The sequence below is a fragment of the Chrysemys picta genome, chromosome 17, assembly GCF_011386835.1.
Source record: "Chrysemys picta bellii isolate R12L10 chromosome 17, ASM1138683v2, whole genome shotgun sequence".
Classification (NCBI taxonomy): domain Eukaryota; kingdom Metazoa; phylum Chordata; order Testudines; family Emydidae; genus Chrysemys; species Chrysemys picta.
Window position 1 is genome coordinate 10,563,122 of NC_088807.1, and position 14,711 is coordinate 10,577,832.

The following is a 14,711-nucleotide window of genomic DNA, read 5'->3' on the forward strand; positions in this document are numbered from 1 at the left end:
CAACCCTGCGTTGGCCATTCTTGTTCTCCACCCAGCTCATCACAGTGGTGCTGAATGGCTACAGGGTGAGCCCGTGCCTTTGTGTGGCCTGTATCTCAGTGAGGAAAGATACAGTACAGCCACCATGGATGATTTCAAAAATGCCCTGTGCCACAGTCAGGTGAAACCTTTTCTCTAGAGGTGCCTGTGGCACGTTGTTAACAGCTCCCTTCTATGGCGTTCAGACAAAACCGTGCTTATAGGTTGTGCTCATTGTAGTTTAAGACTACTTAGAGAAAGAAGCAGCACTGGTTTGCCTATCATGTTTTATCCTGGCTTGAAGATTGCTGTGGGGTTTATGTGGGAGATAGACGGTCAGATGCCTAGAGGAAGGCAGCAGTGCACATGCCCAACAGCAGTTTAGGCATCAAGGATACTTTTATCCCCAAAATTTAGCACCGAGTGAGCACATACAGGGTTTGGCAGCAGCTAGGTATGGTGTTTATGGATCTCAGTGATGCCAAGATCTGGGGGTTAGGTCCATTTGTGTATCTGGACCTATATAATTACTTAGAGGCAAATGTTCTATTGACTTTCAGTGACAGTTGTGCTCCTAAATCATTTAAGCACTTTTGAAAAGCCCACTTGTGACACTGAACCAGAAGGGGTAAAGCAACCAGCAGGCTAAAGTGGCCCCAGATCAACCTTTAAGAACTTGTAAGGGAAGTATTGAAATGACAGGGCAATTTCTTATAGATAGTTATCAAAGTCATGTTAGATAAGCCAGAGTGTTTGAAATTTAAATCTGTATTGTAGAGTATTAGAAGTAAATGCTATTATATTGGCCTTTGTGTACCTATAGCGTGTTAGATGTTAACAATGTGATTTTATTATCTTGTAGATGGTAAACTTGTAGGGGAGGGATAGCTCAGTGGTTTGAGCATTAGCCTGCTAAACCCAGGGTTGTAAGCTCAGTCCTTGAGAGGGCAATTTAGGGATCTGTGGGGAAAAATCAGTACTTGGTCTTCCTCAATGACCTTTCAAGGTCCCTTCCAGTTCTAGGAGATAGGATATCTCCATTAAACAACAAAGTTCTGTTACTGTATTCTAATGATTCAGATATCTAAAGGGAATATTAGCAATGAGATGTAATAATATCTTTGTTTTTATTTCTCTTGAAGTTTGCAGTAAACTACCAATGAACCTTTCAGTGGTTAATGGCCTTATGCAATCAATGCAACTAACTACCTGTGTATACACAGGAAATAGGACTTGACTGTTCAAAGCAACAATGTACAATAGTAGTCCTTGTATTACATGCTGTCAAAAGGTTTTCACAGCCTGCCAAGAGATCACAGAGATCTCTAAAAGAACTTTGGGACCTGATCCTTTTTTCATCTTACGTCTGCTTGAACCTTATCAGGGGAGGTTTCAAGTGAGAAGACTGAGGTCTCCAGGTGTGCTCTTGATTTCCCTGCTATTTCTCATGGAAGAATTTATACAGATTCTGCACATGGACTGCCTATTGGATTATAATTTATGGAATTGATTCTGAAATAACTTTTTGCAGCTCAGTACCTAACCATCTCTACTATGAAAGGACTTTATTCATATCTGTAGGTAATTAGGTGATTAGGGGAGGCTTTCCCCTAGAGAGTGGCCTTGGTACTGGCCTGAAGCTTGTCGCCATCGCAGAGCTGGCAGGTGGTGCCTGCTGAGCTTCTCCTTGTGCCCCTGGCAAATCCGGAACTTGCAGAGTAAGTATGTTTCTAGCCTCTGCATAAACTTCCAGGGTGGATGGTACCATAAACTGGTCATCACGCTGGTGGGAAGGAGGTTGCACCTCCCTTCGTGGCGTTTGCGGTGCCGGCGCAGGTGACTGTGCCAGCGGCTGCCATGGTGTCAGAGAGGGAGAGCGGCCCAGTGTGGGTCTCGCCTTATCCCTGTCCATGGGTCTTTCCTTGATCCTTTCTGTTCTTTTATCTCCCTTCGGTGCAGGAGAGCGGCTCTTCTCACGGTGCCCTAAATGTTTCTTCTTGAGCACCGGTGACAAGGAGCAGCACCGGGAGCTTCTGGCAGCGGGAGGTGCGCTGCACGCCGAGTGCTCAATGCTGAGTCAGATCTCGGCACTGAGGCGGATCTCAATGCTGCCTCCCTCAAGAGGACTTTCAGTCTCACATCCCAGTCTTTCTGAGTATGTGGTTTAAATTCAACAGCTGTCACAGGAGCTTAGAAGGAACTGAGGACCACAGGCTCATCATGGCACCTTATACAGGCACTATGAACGTGCACCACCAGGGGGCACCAAAGCCAGCCCAATGGATGCCACTAGGGGGAAAAAATCCCAATAGCTGTAATTGGGGCAAGCACACAACTAACTCGGAATGGACATGTGCAAGCACTCGAAGACCTTCGTTTCTATTTGCATCTCTTTTTCAGCATAGTACTGAATTGCCATTTACATTTGAAAAGTCAGTGCAAAACTTACCTGCGTTTTTCTGGAGTTCATCTGCAAAGGAGAAAGCACTTCTTAATATAGGCATCATTTTATTTTGAGGGGATTGGTAAATGTTATTCCTCTCCTTTGAGGATGAGAACTGAGGGGTCATATATGGAGTGAGCAAGATTCATGGGTCCTACACATGCTTATCACAAAATGTGATGAACCTCATCCAGTGCACTAAATGCCCCAATAACAACTGTGTGGGTGAAAACAGACAATCATTATCAAATGACCTCACAAAGAAAAATGTTCTCTTCCTCAAAGGAACCTGCATAACACCTTGCAAAGATGAGCCTGGGAGATTAATTTCATAACTTTGCTAGTCACTAAAAGTCCTGGTCTTAATAAAGGCACTGGATTTATGCTTTATTATAAGAATCTGTAACCCAGTAATCCCCTTTTTATCAAATGCAGAAATGTTAACAGGTCATTTCACCTTGAATGATCTCTTACAGTGTATGTTAACCACTTATGCTAAACAAACTATTATACCATGTATTTAGTGGTGACACTTGTGTATGTTTCCCAGACCTGAGGAAGAACTCTGTGTAAGCTCAAAAGCTTGTCTCTCTCCCCAGTAGAGGTTCATCCAATAAAATTTATTACCTCACCCACCTTGTCAGTTTATTCTTTTTATTCTTTCTGATGATGCACAGGCATGTGCCAGAAACATGGCTTGAGTAGATTTAGATGTGACCTTATTAAGTCCTGATCATTCCAACAGCTGCATGAAGAACTCAGTATTTGCAGGTCCTTCTGGCTCTCAGCTCTGTGCATGGTCCTCTAGAACACTGAGAGACATTTCTGGTCCTGAGTCTGAAATTGGTTCTAGGCGGGTGAGACCTGTAACGCTGAGGAGTCCAGCTGACTGCAGTGGAAGTCTGCACAGGTGTGAAGGTTACCAGCACAGATCCTACTGCAGGATTGGGGCCATAGAGGGAGAAGATGAAGGAAGAGGATCTTTTTTGCTACACACTGAGGTGGTCTGGAGCCATTTTGCAAAGTAGGTGAGACAAATGTGGGGATTTTCCGTAATATTTTCATGACTGATATGCGTGGCTTGGGATTGCTACCCAGTCTCGTGTGACTTGGGATTGCTACCCAGTGGTGCAGAAGGGCAAAAATGTTGGCAGAGGAGGAGACATGAGGTGTGTGTGTCATGTAACTGTCTGGGATGGTATGAACGGGTCACTGAGGACAGGCTGAAACTGACCCATATCAATGGAGGATCTGGGAAGACAAGGGGAACCTCAATGATTCAATAACTGGACCTAACAACTGGAAACTCCAGCAGGTGGAATGTGTGAACTCAGCATGGTTTTGCAGAGGAGGACAATGGACCGACAGGTGACAGGAGGTGAGGATAAGAACTGGCCTTTGGAGAGACACAGGAGCTCATCTGGGACTGGGAGACAACAGAACAGAGATACAGAGAAGAAACCGAGATGATTCCTTCAGCAGCATGGTTTGATAGAACACTGGATTGGCCAGTTTCGATGATGTCTTAACCTTTGCTTCTCTATACTAATGTAACCATTTCCTGATGTTGTATTCCAGCTGACTAATAAACCCTACGCTGTTTTGAAGAGGATGCAGGTGTCATTGCAAATACTTCCTGAGGTGTTGACAGAGGTCTGTCTTAGTTTAACTTGATGGTCAGAACTCCCGATGTGAAATAGGAGTGCTGGAGCCTGAAGGCTCAGTCTCAGAGGCATTGAAGCTGCTTGGCCTGCCCTTCTGGAATAGTCCCTTGTTGGTCTGGCACGTTAAAGGGGTGCTTCCAGGAGACTATGCCATCTGTGGCATAGCACAGATCCTGTAAATCACTTAAAAGCTAAGCTAGGCCCACAATGCAGGGCATCTCTCTTTAATGGGGTGACCAGATAGCAATTGTGAAAAAACAGGATGGGGGTGAGGGGTAATCGGTGCCTATATAAGAAAAAGTCCCAAAAAACGGGACTGTCCCTTTGAAAACAGAACATATGGTCACCCTACTCTTTAACCGAATAAGCCATTCTGCATGCTCAGTATGTGATTTTCAACACTTCAGAACTTGGCTAAATCTAGAGCAAGCTTCTGTAGAGCAAGGCTGTACAATGCTCATCAGTGAGGAATATTCACATACCGCAGTTTCACATTGCAGATTTCAGCCTTCAGCCATTTGGGCCTTATGGCTCCACACAAAAGAAAATGTTTATAATTTCCTTCTTCTTTTTGTAATAATGTGGAAAAAGTATTTACTCTCTTCTCAGAAAGAGCTGAATAGCTTTTCTTTAAAATCTTCCCAAAAGAGAAATAAAGTCTTTGGGCAGTGACAAAACAGAGACCTCTCTAGACCAGAACAAGGCTGTTACACAAAGCTCTGAGCATCTGATAATAGGGCTTTAAAATAGAATAAATTAGAAACAATTTTCAGCCTTCTTTTTATGTGCCACTCCTGGGCCAGCTGTGATTTTAAATAAGGTTACTATAGAATTAATTATTTCTTTCCTCAAGAACACCAGAAGTTTCATTTTTTCTTACCTCTTTGAGACCTCAAAGTTTGTAGTTATGGGGGAAAAGGCAGTAACAGGATCAGAAAAGTCTAATGTAGTTATGAATTTTCCAATTTCCATAATAACCCACCCTTCCCCCACCCCTTGGATCTCTGTAATAACCAGCTCCAGTTCCACTGGAGTGAAAGGAAACAGAAAGATCAGAAAACAATAGGACCTGTTATCCTCATTCTTACATCTCTTTAACATAACTGGGCCTTAAAGTCAATGACTTTTGCCAACCGGGGCCACTCTGCAGATTCCCAACACAGACCCAGATTCTTCCTTGTGGTGTGGCTGCTCTATGCTGAGCCCTCAGCACAAGGCTGACAGCTGCAGGAGGTTTGGCCCATTGTAGGAGGATCCTCCGGTAACATAGAGCCAGCATAGTGTCTGCTACACCACCCCGAACCTTGAGTGCTTCACTGGGGGAAGCAGTCGGAGCATGGCCAGGGGTTTGTTTTCCCACCAGTCTCCAACTGCTGCATCAGTCCTGTGGAGCCAATGGCATCTGTTGTAACTTGAGTAACCCTCAGGGAGGGGCTATTCGACTGGCTTTGTATGTGGGAAACTAAGACCTGCGGAAATGCAAAGCTGAGCCTCACATCACCTCATTTGTACATCATATTTGGCATGAAGGAGTCTCCTACTCCTTCGCTGTAGCCAAAAAAAAAAAGTGCTTAAACTGTAGTTTCTCCAGATCCCTAGAGGTCTTAATGCTCCTGAAAGTTGGATTCTGTCACATAGCAGGCTATGTTAATACCACATTTTATCATTGATCATAGAAATGTAGAGCTGAAAGGGACCTCAAGAGGTCATGTAGTCCAGCTTCCTCAGCTGAGTCAGGGCCAAATAAACCTTTACCATCCCTGACATGTCCTTGTCCAACCTGTTCTTAAAAACTTCCAACAATGGGAATTCCACAACCTCCCTTGGAAGCCTACTCCAGAGCTTAATTACCCTTGTAGTTAGAAAGTTTCTCCTAATATGGAACCCAAATCTCCCTTGTTGCAGAGTAAGCCCATTACTTCTTGTGCTGCAAGAAGGACAGGGAGAATGATAGATTGTCTTCTTTTCTCATGAGTAAACCTGCCCAATTTTTTAAACCTTTACTCATAGGTCAGGTTTTCTAAACCTATTAGTTTTGCTGTTCTCTCCTAGACTCTCTCCAATGTGTCAACATGAATGCTGACAAAGAGGTTTAAACCATGTGTGTGTTTGAAGAAAGCAACATTCTACAATTAGCAACCTAATCCAGCAAAATAGTTTGAAAATTAGCAACACGGATGCATCTCCAGTTCCAGAGGGATTCACTTTGTTAAAAGCTCAATACTCCCATTAAGCACCTCCTTCCGCTGCAGTGGCAGATGCCTTCAACTGGCATACAAAATATCTATTTGCCTTTGTGATGTTGTGAGTATAATATAATATCTCATTGAAAGGTGACAGGGCCAGAAAGAGTTAATTAACTCACAGACTGACCTGACCTATAGTAAACCTAGACTGGTTAGGAAGATATGTAAATGAATAGAGCTTTGAAAGGTAAGTCTGCATTGTTAGAGGTCTCAAGGGTAGATGTTTGCTCAGGTCTTGTGAGGTAAGCAAACAAGTCTTGTCTATTGCTATACTTTTAAATTCAAAGATCAAAAAAGGAATATTAACATTTATGATGATACTTGAGAGAAATAGTATTATTGTCTATATGTCTCTTTGAAGGTTGTGGTAACCTGTATCTGAACTGTTTAATGGATAAATTACCCTGTGCTAATTGCCAGGATCTTTGGAAGAAGGAGAGTTAGGCCTATTGTTTTCTCAGGCAGAAAGGCTGCTGGAAATGTACAAGAATGGTGGGACATAATCCTTCTTCATCTCAGATCTGCTTTGGGTTTCAAGAGGGGGAAACCTTAAGCCACAAAGATTGAGATCCCCGGTTACTAACTGGAGCCACCCTGAATATGGACACTGGACTATAACCTATGGACTACTTCTGAAAGGACTTTTGGCAACTACAAGCTCACCTCTGCTATGTATCTGAACCTCAAGAATTGAATTCAAGTCTGTATGTATATTGATCTTTTAACCAACACTCTCTCTTTTCTTTTTAAATAAATTTTAGCTTAGTTAATAAGAAGTGGCTATTAGCGTGTATTTTGGGTAAGATCTGAGTTATAATTGAACCTGGATATGTGGCTGATACTTTGGGATTGGAAGAACCTTTTCTTTTATATGATGAAGTAAGATTTTCAGTAATCATCATCATATCTGACAGGTGTGTCTGGATGGAGGCCTGAGGCTGGGTACTTTAAAGGAACTGCGTTGTTTGAACTTCTGAGTAACCAGTGAGGTACTATAGAAACTGTTTTGTGCTGGCTTGGTAGATCTAAGTATTGGAATAACCACCAGCTTTTGGGGTCTGTCTGACCTGTTCTGTTTGCAGTTGACCCTGATTGACTGACCTCAGCTGGCTCCCACGGGCGGCACCGTCACAGTGGCGTAGTCATGTAAGGATCCACAGAACCAGGTCAATTAAGCTTTGGGTAAGAACCTCACGCTACCCAAATTTGCATTTTGGTATTGAGAGTTTGGTTGGTTAAAGAGCAGTTGCAATGGATGAGCAAAGAGTATATGAGGGTCCTGACAAAAAAGCCCTGGAAAATTTGTGTTCAGAAAAGGGAGTAAGCTTTAGAAAGAAAGCTACAAATCAAGAACTGAGAGAGCTGTTAATGGCCAGTGATCTGGAGGCAAGAGCACATTCCTTACCTGATACTACTGAAACTGCAGAAGCAATTAGAATGAAAAAGGCAGCAAATAAACTGCAACTGAAGCATGAACAGAAACTAGCAGAGCTTTGATTGCTGGAAAAGCAAAAAATAGCCGAATTAGAAAAAGAGGCTGCCGAGAGAGAAAAAGAGGCTGCTGAGAGAGAGAAAGAAGCTGATAAAAGAAAGAAGGAGGCTGAAGAGAGACAAGAAAAAGCTCGTAAGGGGCGTTTGGAACTGCTGGCTGCTGAACAGGAGATGACCAAACTTCAGCTCCAAGTAATGGAAGAGCGGAGAAAGTCATCACCACCTGGTACTCCACTTCCCCACTTGTTTGCTTACATCACAAGACTTGAACAAACATCTATCCTTGAGATCTCTAACAATGCAGCCTTACATTTCAAACTCTATTCATTTACATATCTTCCTAACCAGTCTAGGTTCACTATAGGTCAGGTCAATCAGTGAGTTAATTAACTCTTTCTGGCCCTGTCACTTTTCAATGAGATATTATATTATACTCATAACGTCACAGCCTTCTTCTTTTTCTTCTCTCCATATGACGGAGTGAGGTTTGACCTGGCTGAAGGGCAAGTAGGATACTGGGAAACCTTACCTTCTTCATTATGCTTTTCTTTCCCACCTGTATGAAGAGAAAGATAGAGAGAACATTTCTCATTGGCTAAATAGAAGTTCTTCTCGGCTCCATGCTCACACACATACACTCTCCCAACATGCCTAATATTGAACCCATTCAAGAGATTAATGGCAAACTCCAATCTGACACCCTGGTGAAGTCCATTCTAAAAAATGCCCAGCCAGACTCAGCTCCCAACTGTAAAACTCCCCTTGTTACTGCAATAGAGGAAATGCTGAGCATTACCACTGCTTTAGAGATCCTACACGTTACCTGTTTCTGGAGTTCACACATATCCCGTGAGATAAATAAAAGAGATTATTAGAGAAAAAAATGTTGCTCCTATATTTCTAAGAGTAACTCCTTCATAGCGCTCTCTCTCTCAGGGGATGAGGGGTGGGGTGGATGGGTGGCTTTCCACCAAGGGGAATATGAAAGGTGGCTGAGGACTGTTTTGAGACACAGATTTCAGAGGGAATTTCTTGCAGACCTGAAATGAAAATGGATTTCTGTTCATTTGCTGAATGTTTTGGACAGACAGAAATTAGTAAAAAAGAAACAACAATGGCAAAATGTGTTGAGGAGGAATCCATTCAGAGTTCCTTTTTTTCTGCCATGATGTTCATTTCTTATTGTATCCTCTTTGTGTGGCACAAGGGGACTGGTCCCTGGGTCTCCCATTTTCCTAATAATCAGGTGTCATAAATATATACAGGACAGCTGTACTGAATTGCCTGACCTGTAAGGGGTTAATCAGTTCAATTAACCTAGTTTGCACCTGAGCAGAAGGACCAATGGGGAAAGAAGATACTTTCAAATCGGCGTGTGTGTGTGTGTGTTGGGGTGGGGGTTGTTTGGGCTCTCTTTCTGTTGTTCCCTCTCTAGAGAGAGAGAGAGACCAGGCAGGAACAACATTTCCTGAACACATACCTGAAATGATTTATCTAAGATTACAAAAATTGTAAGTAAGACAAGGAAATGCATTAAATTATCTTTTGTTTTAGCTTGTAAATTTTCCCTATTTTGGGGAATAATCATTCCTGTTTTGTAACTGGGAAGCAGAATCAGAGGGGAATCAGTTCTGGGTCCAATTCTGTTCAATATCTTCATCAATTATTTAGATGATGGCATAGTGGGTACACTTCTAAAGTTTGCCCATGGTACCAAGCTGGGAGGGGTTGCAAGTGCTTTGAAGGATAGGACAAAAATTCAAAATAATCTGGACAAACCAGAGAAATGGTCTGAAGTAAACAGGATAACATTCAATAAGGGCAAATGCAAAGAACTCAATTTAGGAAGGAACAATCAGCTGCACACATACAACATGGAAAATGACAGTCGAAGGAGGACTACTGCTGAAAGAGATCTGTGGGGTGGTCATAGTGGATCACAAGCTAAATATGAGTCTACAGTGTAACACTGTTGCAAAAAACCTCAAACATCATTCTGGGATGTATTAGCAGGAGGGTTGTAAGCTAGACAGGAGAAGAAATTCTTCCACTCTACTCTGTGATGATTAGGCCTCAACTGGAGTATTGTGTCCAGTTGTGGGTTCCACATTTCAGGAAAGATGTGGATAAATTGGAGCAAGTCCGGAGAAGAGCAACAAAAGTGATTAAAGGTCTAGAAAACATGACCTATGAGGGAACATTGAAAAAAATGGAATTGTTTAGTTTGGAGAAGAGAAGACTGAGTGATGAATGCTAACATTTTTCAAGTACATAAAATGTTGTTAGAATGAGGAGGGAGAAAAATTGGTCTTGTTAACCTCTGAGGATAGGACAAGGGGCAATGGCTTAAACTGCAGCAAGGGAAGTTGGACATTAGGAAAAACTTCCTAACAGTCATGGTAGTGAAGCACTGGAATAAATTGCGTGGGGGGGTTGTGGAATCTCCATCATTGGAAATTTTAAGAACAGGTTGGACAGACATCTGTCATTGATAGTCTAGATAATGCTTGGTCCTGCCTTGAATTTAGGGGACTGGACTAGATGACCTGTTGAAGTCCCTTCCAGTGCTAGGATTCCGTGATTCTATGCAGAACAAGAGATCAAGAAGGTTGATAGCCAGGTCTGATCTACAGATTCTCAGTAGCTCCAAGGTGGAGAACTGTTACAACTAATGATCCTGAGCATCCCAAAGGTACAACAAGTTCATCTATCCTTGTTGGTTGAAATTCAGAAATAAACGGAGGAATTTTGACACAATATACCTCTGTTAAAGGTGGGGTGTTTTTGTTTTGTTTTGTTTTAATATTTATTTGACAGACATGATATCTGAGCACAATAGAAAATATTGAGCTGGCTTTTACAGGTGGGAGAGGATTTGGGGGCCCTAGTTACGGGAGGTGGGGATTTGGGGGAGTGAGAGGGGAAGGGTGGGACACTGAAATATGTGGCATGGAGGTGGGTGAAAGGGCAAATTGGGGAGGGAGCACATGTGAGCCCCACACTCTACTCTTCTGTGTGTGTCTGGTATCTGGGTACTTTGTCTTAACATACTGTGCCTTCCCCGCATAGGAGCTGGGTAAAGACATTGTTAATATTTGTAACATGAGTTCAACATATGAAGGTCTATAGACATTTATTGAAAGGCTGCTGGGGGTATCTTGTGTTCTTCCAGAATATTGTATTCAGCAAAACTCCTCCTTTGAAACCCAGGGAAGTTGGAAGATGTGCTATAGCTCACCCAGAAGTTATGGAGTTGATGCGGCAATTACTGGGGGAATCCTCTGCCTGTGCTATAAAGGTCAGACTAGAAGATCACAATATTTCCCTTCTGGCCCTGGCATCTATGAATCTAAGAATTACAGGTGATGTCTGTTTAACTGAATTTCAGTCAACTGAATATCCTGATTATTTGAATGAGTAGTGTGTCCCCTGTACATTTAATGAACCCCTCAGTACTTAAAACAAACAAAAGGAAGTATTTTTTCACACAACACGCAGTCAACCTGTGGTACTCCTTGCCCAAGGATGTTGTGAAGGCCAAGACTATAACAGGGTTCAAAAAAGAACTAGATAAGTTCATGGAGGATAGGTCCATCAATGGCTACTAGCCATCCCTACCCTCTGTTTGATGATCCCTGCTTTGTTCATTCTCTCTGGGGCACGTGGCACTGGACATTGTCGGAAGACAGGATACCAGGCTAGATGGATCTTTGGTCTGACCCAGTTTGTCTGTTCTTATGTTATGTTCTTATCAGTGGGAAGCTACTAGCGGTTCACTAAATACATGGGGAGACATCCTTCATTTCGATAGCTAGGCTGTCAGTCCCTGAGGGTGGAGAGACAGAGGGAGAGGTGGATTATGTTATGGAGAAAGTGAAAAAGGAAGTGTTATTTACCCCCTCTCATAACACAAGAACTATGGGTCACCTGATGAAATTAATAGGCAGCAGGTTTAAAATAAACAACTGTTTTTTTCACACAACGTGCAGTTGATCTGTGGAACTCGGGGCTATCAATTCTGGCTGCCAAGGAGGCTTATATCTCCTACCCCCAACTTCCTCCCTCCTCCTCCTTTCCTTCCTCCAATCTCCTCTTCCTCACTTCCTTGACCTCCCTCTGTTCCACTTTCCCAGCAGGTGGGGAGTGGGAGGGGTTATCCCCCTGGTGGAGCTGATACTGATTTATGTTGGGCAGTGAATGCTGGTGCTACCGAGTCCTTCTTCCCACTGTGGTGCAGTACCTTCAGTGCAGCTGGTCATTGCTCCATTCTAGCTGCTGTCGGGGTGAGTTCTGACCTTTCTGTGTCTGACTATTTTGAGGCACTCTTGCCCATATATACTGGTGGTTTGGAAGTATGCTACCCATGAGTTCCTGACACATCCCTTCTGGGGCACAGAGTCCCTCCTAAATTGGAAGGTGTAGGGGGCTGTCCTCTTCTCAGAGGCCTTGGGAGGGGATTTCTCCCTCTTCTAATGGGGTTATTGCACTTTACCCTCCTTCCGATCTCCCATCAGAGTCCTTAGTTCTGGTTTCTGACAGTCTGCAGCTAGGAGTGTCTGGCCAGGAGAGGCATGATTAGGGGGCTTCCGCTGATGTTCAGGGAGTTCAAATGGTCCAGGGTTGAAATAAACCCTTGTTTACCACTGAATTAGGGGGTTTCAGAGCTTGAATATGTGATATTACTCAGTTTGATGTGGAAACTTGGAGGAAATGTGAGATTCTTCAAGGCAATACACGCATAGGTGCTGAGAATCACTCATTCAGAAGTGCCAGGGCCAGGTTATGCAAGGTTTGAAACTGTGAATCTTAGGCACACTAACACCTCCAAACACTGGTGGTTAAGGACAATGGAAGACACATACACCTCACCCCCACCCCAAAATCGCTAAACACTATCTAACTACTCAACTTCATTAATGATCGGGACAATGGGATGGACTGCACCCTCAGCAAGTTCCCAGATGACACTAAGCTGGGGGAAGAGGTAGATACACTGGAGAGTAGGGATAGGGTACAAACTCACCTAGACAAGTTGGAGGATTGGGTCAAAAGAAATCTGATGAGGTTCAACAAGGACAAGTGCAGAGTCCTGCACTTAGGGTGGAAGAATCCCATGCACTGCTACAGGCTGGTGACCGACTGGCTAAGTGGCAGTTCGGCAGAAAATGACCTGGGTATTACAGTGGACAAGAAGCTGGATATGAATCAACAGTGTGCCCTTGTTACCAAGAAGGCTAATGGCATATTGGGCTGCATTAGTAGAAGCATTGCCATCAGATCAAGGGAAGTGATTATTCCCCTCTATTCAGTACTGGTGAGGCCACATCTATAGTATTTTATCCAGTTTTGGGGCCCCCACTAAAGAAAGGATGTGGACAAATTGGAATCAGGACAGCAGAGGGCAACAAAAATGATTAGGGGGTTGGGGCACATGGTTTATGAAGCTGAGGGAACTGGGATTATTTAGTCTAGAGAAGAGAAGAGTGAGGGGGGATTTGATTGCAGCCTTCAACTAGCTGAAAGGGGGTTCCAAAGAGGATGGAACAAGGCTGTTCTCAATGGTGGCAGATAGAACAAGGAGGAATGTTCTCAAGTTACAGTGGGGGAGGTCTAGGTTGGATATTAGGAAACACTATTTCACTAGGAGGGTGGTGAAGTACTGGAATGGGTTACCTAGGGAAGAAGTGGAATCTCCATCCTCAGAGGTTTTAAGGCCCGGCTTGACAAAGCCCTGGCTGGGATGATTTAGTTGGGGTTGGTCCTGCTTTGAGCAGGAGATTGGACTAGATGATCTCCTGAGGTCTCTTCCAACCCTAATCTTCTATGATTCTAACTACTAAAAACTATGTACAGAAAAAATATAGATTTGAATCAGGAATGCAAACAAAGTTGTGGACACTGAGAAGCTCCATCAGAGACCACAAATGGCTGAAAAAGGAACTGAAGAGATAGTCGAGTGGTGCACAGTCCAGAGCAGAAGGAGGCACAGGGTGCAGGCATGGACCAGCTAATACTAATAAAATATTTTTGGTGTCAGGCACTTGTTGTGGGAGAAATACTTTTCTCTGTATGGAGTCTCAGCTCAGATCCCTTCCTTGGTCGGAGAGTATTTTGAGAGTCATCTTTTGAAGGAGGTGCTCAATATGGCTGGAATGCAAAAGTGCGGGATAGCTCCTTATCACCCACAAGGTTGTCCTCAGTCAGATAGGTTAACTTGAACCCTTTTGAATATATTGGGGACTTCACATCCAGAGGAGAAATCAAATTGGAGTCAGCATGCTGCTTTCTTGGTGCATGTACACAATACTACAAAACACACTGCTCCTAGAGTTACACCATATCACGTGATGTATGGATGGGAACCAAGCTTGCCCATACATTTATGTTTTGGTGTATGTGAGGCTGGGGACAACAATGAGAATCAGCAGTATATTACAAAATTGACAGCAATTGCGTAACTATTGTATTGCTACCTTAGCAGCTCAAAGGTACTCAAATCAGACCAAGCACCGATACTATGCTATACCACATTCCCCAAGCAGTGCTGCCAGGGAACAGAGTTGTTTTATAAAATCTGGGCACAGTTTCTCAGGACTGGAGAAGACCACTAGAGGAGAGCCACTCTAGCTATCCCTTGACTATCAGTGAATCTAACACAACCTGTGAAGAGGCTTTTAGGTGGGTGGACTATGCGGTATTATGTGGGAGTTGTGGATTAACCAAATCCCTGATGTCTGATTTGGGTTGCTCAATGACTTATATGTAAGTTTATATAAGGTTCTTTTGATGGGTTTTCCACTTTCCCTGCCCCCAAAGACTGCTGAGTGCTTGTGTGTGTGGGGGGGGGGG

General features: G+C 43.5%; 1 protein-coding gene and 1 long non-coding RNA gene across 2 annotated transcripts in view; both read right to left on the reverse strand.

The window, feature by feature from the left end:
- LOC122173337 (E3 ubiquitin-protein ligase TRIM39-like) overlaps window positions 1-2,522 on the reverse strand; it is an 86,680-nt gene extending 84,158 nt beyond the window's left edge. The window contains exon 1 of the mRNA XM_065571843.1: window positions 2,468-2,522. Coding sequence (XP_065427915.1) covers window positions 2,468-2,522 — 55 coding nt within the window. The remainder of the gene's footprint in view (window positions 1-2,467) is intronic.
- A 5,869-nt stretch (window positions 2,523-8,391) lies between these two features.
- Window positions 8,392-14,711, reverse strand: part of LOC135976245 (uncharacterized) — a 31,189-nt gene continuing 24,869 nt past the window's right edge. Inside the window, exon 5 of the long non-coding RNA XR_010593414.1 lies at window positions 8,392-8,418. This is a non-coding gene — a long non-coding RNA (uncharacterized LOC135976245). The remainder of the gene's footprint in view (window positions 8,419-14,711) is intronic.